This window comes from Otolemur garnettii, unplaced genomic scaffold, assembly GCF_000181295.1.
Source record: "Otolemur garnettii isolate 467f Iridium unplaced genomic scaffold, OtoGar3 scaffold00128, whole genome shotgun sequence".
Classification (NCBI taxonomy): Eukaryota; Metazoa; Chordata; class Mammalia; order Primates; family Galagidae; genus Otolemur; species Otolemur garnettii.
This window is the reverse complement of record NW_003852523.1, coordinates 2,414,790-2,419,843: the sequence shown is the minus strand read 5'-3', so window position 1 is coordinate 2,419,843 and position 5,054 is coordinate 2,414,790. Positions and strand designations below refer to the sequence as shown.

The following is a 5,054-nucleotide window of genomic DNA, read 5'->3' as shown; positions in this document are numbered from 1 at the left end:
TGGAGGGGTCACACCCTGCAACCCACGCCATTCAGCATGGTGGAGGGGTCACACCCTGCAACCCACGCCATTCAGCATGACGGAGGGGTCACACCCCGCAACCCACGCCATTCAGCATGACGGAGGGGTCACACTCTGCTTATTTGGTCTTCCCCAGGCTCGTGCAAGCACTTCAGTCAGCCAAATGCAGCAAAAACTTGTGCAATTTGTAAATAAAGTCACATCTGGGAGAGCAATTTAATACCGCAGAGTAAGAATGGCAAAGAAATTCACATCCTGTAAGCCGACACGTCTACTCTGGGAATTCATCTTAAGTAAAGAACTGAGCACAAGCAAACAGCTCCATGCGCAGAGACCATCATCACAGCATCGTTTGTTGTTCCAAACACCAAACTGAACCGGAAGCCATCTGAGGGTCCCTACATGGGAAGCAATTTACACCCCCCCCGCCGTGATGTGTCAGTGTGGTGGATTATTGTGCCATCATGAAGGTAATTATGGGTATTATCTGAAGTGAGAGGATTTCAGGGAAATAGGAGAAGCAAAAATGCTATGTGCAGTGTGTTCTGAAAGAGAATGCCAACCCCTCCCCCACCTTGCTACGAGGGAGAAAGAATCTGTTGGGTGGATTAAAAAAGAGTGGTTGATTGTGGCCTTCTAGAAAAGTCTATGAATGCATGCTGGTTCCAATTCAATCTATTTATCGTTCACTGCATTGTCAGTGAAAAAAAGATTATAAAACAGCATTTTTTAGTTGTTTTTCAAAATTAGTTAATCTATATCCAGAAAAACATCTGCAGGATTGTGTCCAGACTTAAATTGTGGCCATCGCTGACCACCTCCTCACCCCTAGCAGTACAGTCTGGAAGTTTTACAAGAAGCCTACACTATTTTCCAACTTAGAATAATAAATCTGTCTCCTTTTCAAAAAAAGAGGCTTCAGCATTGTTTTCTTGGCCTGCTGCTCTCCCTTCCCTCGTGAAACTACTACACAAAGAAAGCCCTTTGCTGTCCCTCCCGGGACTCCAGAGTGCTACAACAGTTTGAAGGGTAGAGGAGAATTCTAACTCAGATTTGGCAAAATAACAACAAAGTCAGCCAATAAAATGCACCAATCAGACAATTTCCATTGTCCTCCTGTAAACGACAAACCCCATTTAAACATTTCTCAGCAGTGACGGACATCGTGCAGCTAAGGAAACAGAACCGAGGCTGTGATGATTATCTCTCCTCTGCCTCCAGCCTCTCCTGTGTAAACACCCGCCACACATGTTGCCTCTGCCCTCTGCCTCCCTTGGAGGGCTGTGGGAGTCTTCACCCAGCAAGGAGGGTTGACTGCTGGAATCTAGCGGTTTCCCGGCAAATCCCAGAGCTGGGAGCAGAGACAGGTGTGCGGGGGCCTGCTGACCCTCCTGGCCTGCAGCCCCTGTCTTGCGCCCTGTTGCCACGGGAACAAGCATCCTCAGCCCACAGAGCAGCTGGCACGGAGCCTGTGTTGTCGTTCTGTGTGGAGCTTATTTTAGCTTTCACTTTCTGGGGTCCCCTCCTCCCCTCTCTGGGAGCTCAGTCCAGTGGTCAAGGCGGTTTGTGTGGATGAAAGCAGAGATTCCAGAGCTCTGGGGCTCTTATTTGCCACCCCATGTTCTTGCAGCCCTGCCAGCCTGTGAGACAGGGTACCTCCGACACTCTGAGTCCTGCCCTGCCCTAACCATGGGCCAGCAGCTGGGCCTCTCTGCTCAGGATAGGGCCGCCTGCCTGGGGTGTTGCTGGCTCAAGCATGTGGTGCTGGTGGGTGCTGGTCCCTCCAGAACCTGGGCTCCGAGGCCCAGTGCAGGGTGTGCCCCTGTGTGGGCCAAGGCAGGCTGTGTTTCAGGCTCACATTAGCTATGTGGCATAGGGCTGGGCTGGACCCCACTGAAGCCCGTTGCTAGGCTGACATCTCGGGGGTATGACTTTCCTCCCCACAGTGCAGATGAAGTCACATTTTAACAAGCCTAGTCCCAGGGGCTTCAGATCACGACAAGGCACTCACCCATGATTAGAACAGAACCCCACCACCCACCAAGACAGAAGGGCGATACACAGAGCTTGTCGTCTCCATTCTGAGTTTCTTCCTGTTTAAGGAAAGGGAAGGGTGTTTTGTGGGGCGGGAAGGAGGCCTGGGTGGGTGACGTTGCATTGATCAGACCACAGCACTGGAGGCAAGGCCTGCGTTTATCCCCTTCCGCTTCGACTGAAGAGTTCTGTTTATCTGTCTCTCGGGTTGCTGCCAGAGCTGTCTGCTGAGAATGTCGCCCCTGGAAGCCTGACGGGGACTGGGAAGTCTCCTTCTCTTCTCACGGGCGCTGAGAGCTCTAAAAACGTACTTCTGGGGGAAGCGTGGGTGAAAATACCGAGAGCAGCCATGCACCCCGAGCCTAAGTTCGCCCTGGATGTGCCTGGCGGGTGGCTCCCTCCCTGTGTGTCACAGCTGAATTATATTCAGTTATGTTCTCCTGAAAGTCTGATGTGGCAGTTCTAACCCGGGTGCCGTGAACATGACCTTATGTGGATAGAGCAGTTGCAGATGTGATGGATCGAGGTGCGGTCAAGGTGGCCTCCTTACTCCAGTGTGACTCGCGTCCTTATTCAGCGGGGAATGTAGACTCAGAGACAGATACCCAGGAAGCCGCTGAGTGAAGAGGAAGGCCTGAAGCACTGTTGCCAGCCGTCACCACAAGCTAAAGGGCAACTCAGAAGGACCCTCCCTGGAGGGTCAGAGGTGGCAGAGCCCTACCCACACCCTGATCTGGGACCTTGAGCCTCTAGAACGAGGGGAATAAATTTTTACTGTTCTCAGCCCCCTGGTCCATGGTACTTTGTTACATCCACCCTGGGAAAGCACTATTAGCTTCCAGAGGGTTCCAGGAGAGTTGATGAGGGTTCCTCAGACCAATCAGCCTGCTGTAAGTGCAGCAGACGCCATCAGCTGTGTTCTTTCTGAATACAGTCCCCATAAGTGCTAGGCACACAGGCTGGGGGTGAGGAGCTGCCCAGAGAGGCGGGAGGGAGCCCTGGGCAGCAGGGTGCAGCTTGAGACACATCCTCTGGGTGGTGGCTTCTCCTGCTCACTGTACAGACGACCAGCAGGTGCCCGGAGACCATTGCTCAGGGGGTCTAGTTTCGGGCTCAGTCAAGAGCCCACTGATGCTGGCCCTCTGTGCCCATAGTCCCCACCCCAGGCAACCTGCTCTTGCCTGGCTCTTGGCTGAGGGGAGCCATGCTGGGTGGCACCACCCTGGCCTCCCCTAAGCACAGTAGTACCCAGCCATGGTAGTCTGAGGCAGGATGGTCTAGAATGTGGCAGCTGGGCATAGGGACAGCCAGACAGCTGAGCCTGGCTGTGTAGAACCCAAGGCCGAGGGTGATGCTGTATCTGGGGGTGCTGTGGCTTGTCCCTGCGAGGTGGCCCCGCTGCATGGCTGCCTTGTGCAGCTCCACAGCTCATTCCTGAGGTCACTGAAGAGGGACTGTGGCTCTTATTCCTTAAAGAGCCCCCTGCCCCCTGAGGGAATGACAAAGATTAATGGCTCACTCACAATTTTCCATGGTCACAAACTCCTTGGTCATGACTTCCCCCAAATCAAACAGGATAAGAATTCTCTAACTCCAACTGAACCCACAAGGAAGCATGCATAACATGGCGCAGGCCCCGGCACAGGCTGGGGGGCTCTGCTAGGCCTTCCTCCCGGCGGCGGCCTCGTTAGTACATGAGTCCCATTAAACCCCGCCGATACCTGGCTGTGAGTTCCGCAGCGCTTACAGAAGCTTGGTGTTCTGGGGTAGGGGCCACGTCACAGCCCTGTGGCCTTGCTCAGGGTGCGGTGGTGTGAAGACACGTCAGGAGGTGCGAGCTGGCCCTGTGTGCGGTCAGTGTGCGTGCTGTGTCCGTCATCGTTGCCGCTGTCCTCGTCCTTGTCATCACCATGTGTTTCCACCCCCAATTTGACTGTGGTTCAGATACATTTCTCACGACCGTGTTTTCAGTAAAGGGTCCTGTTGGACTTTTGAGGAGGTGTAACAAAGCCCAGGGCCATTTTTCTCATCAATTGTGGCTTAGCGGCCCCAGGAAGAAAGGGAGCTGTGTCCAAAGGACGTGTGAGTTCTGTGTCCACATGGCGGGAGCCCTCACAGGATTGCGCCCCGACGGCTCAGGGGGTGCCACACAGGGAGCAGGGGCCTTGTGCACCAGGAGGCCCACCCCCAGGTGTCTTTATCCTCTTATTGCTCTTTCTTTAACATTTGTTGTCCGCTTCTCTGAGGCTGGTGTAAGTACCACGGCCCCTCGGATCTGCAGGAGGATGGCTCCCCTTTGTGTGTTGGTGCGTCCTGGCTGCCCTGAGCCGTGGACGCTCTTCCTCTGTGAGAAGCTGCTTCACTAAAATGCAGGTCCCAGGCGGAGGGGCCTCCAGACTTTAAGCGCAGTGGCCAACAGGCCCAGTACCTGTGGGCTCCCCTTCCCCCTGCGCAGGCCTTACCTGCTGCTCCGGGCTGCCAGCTCCTCCCTCATCTTCCTAATGTCACTCTTGCATTTCTCGATCTCCACCACTTTTAGTCCTTCCACTGGGGACGAAAGAGAGATGTCAGGAGGGTTACCAGGGGTAAACACGGAGGGACTCACCAGCTGGCAGCTAGGGACCCCCAATCTCTGGGTGGTTCCCTCCTGCCCCCTTCTCCCTTCCCAGCTCAGCCCTTCCTGACCCTGCTGCCCCAGGTGTGTCCTGTGGCCACATGAGAACCACTGCATCCGTCTGTGTGGTTTACAGAGGCCCCTCCCCACTCTCACTCCCCCAATCTCGCCTCTGGCACCCACTTCCAGACCCCTAAGCACCAGCTGAGGACAAACAAGTCTTTTATTCAGGAAAGAAAAGGAAAGGGTGGAAATTTGGCCCCAGTGCATTAAAATGCAGTGAGGCACAGCTTTCTCAGCAAGGATTAAGATCTCATTAAGATAAAAGCTTTCCATTTTAAGGTCCCCCTAGAGCAGTTAACCAGGAGAAACCACTGACTCAAAA

The 5,054-nt window shown here is 54.1% G+C and overlaps 1 protein-coding gene across 1 annotated transcript in view; it reads right to left on the bottom strand.

The window, feature by feature from the left end:
* PDE9A (phosphodiesterase 9A) overlaps nt 1-5,054 on the bottom strand; it is a 34,420-nt gene that overhangs the window by 20,233 nt on the left and 9,133 nt on the right. The window contains exon 4 of the mRNA XM_023518107.1: nt 4,518-4,602. Within this exon, the coding sequence (XP_023373875.1) occupies nt 4,518-4,602 (85 nt within the window). The remainder of the gene's footprint in view (nt 1-4,517; nt 4,603-5,054) is intronic.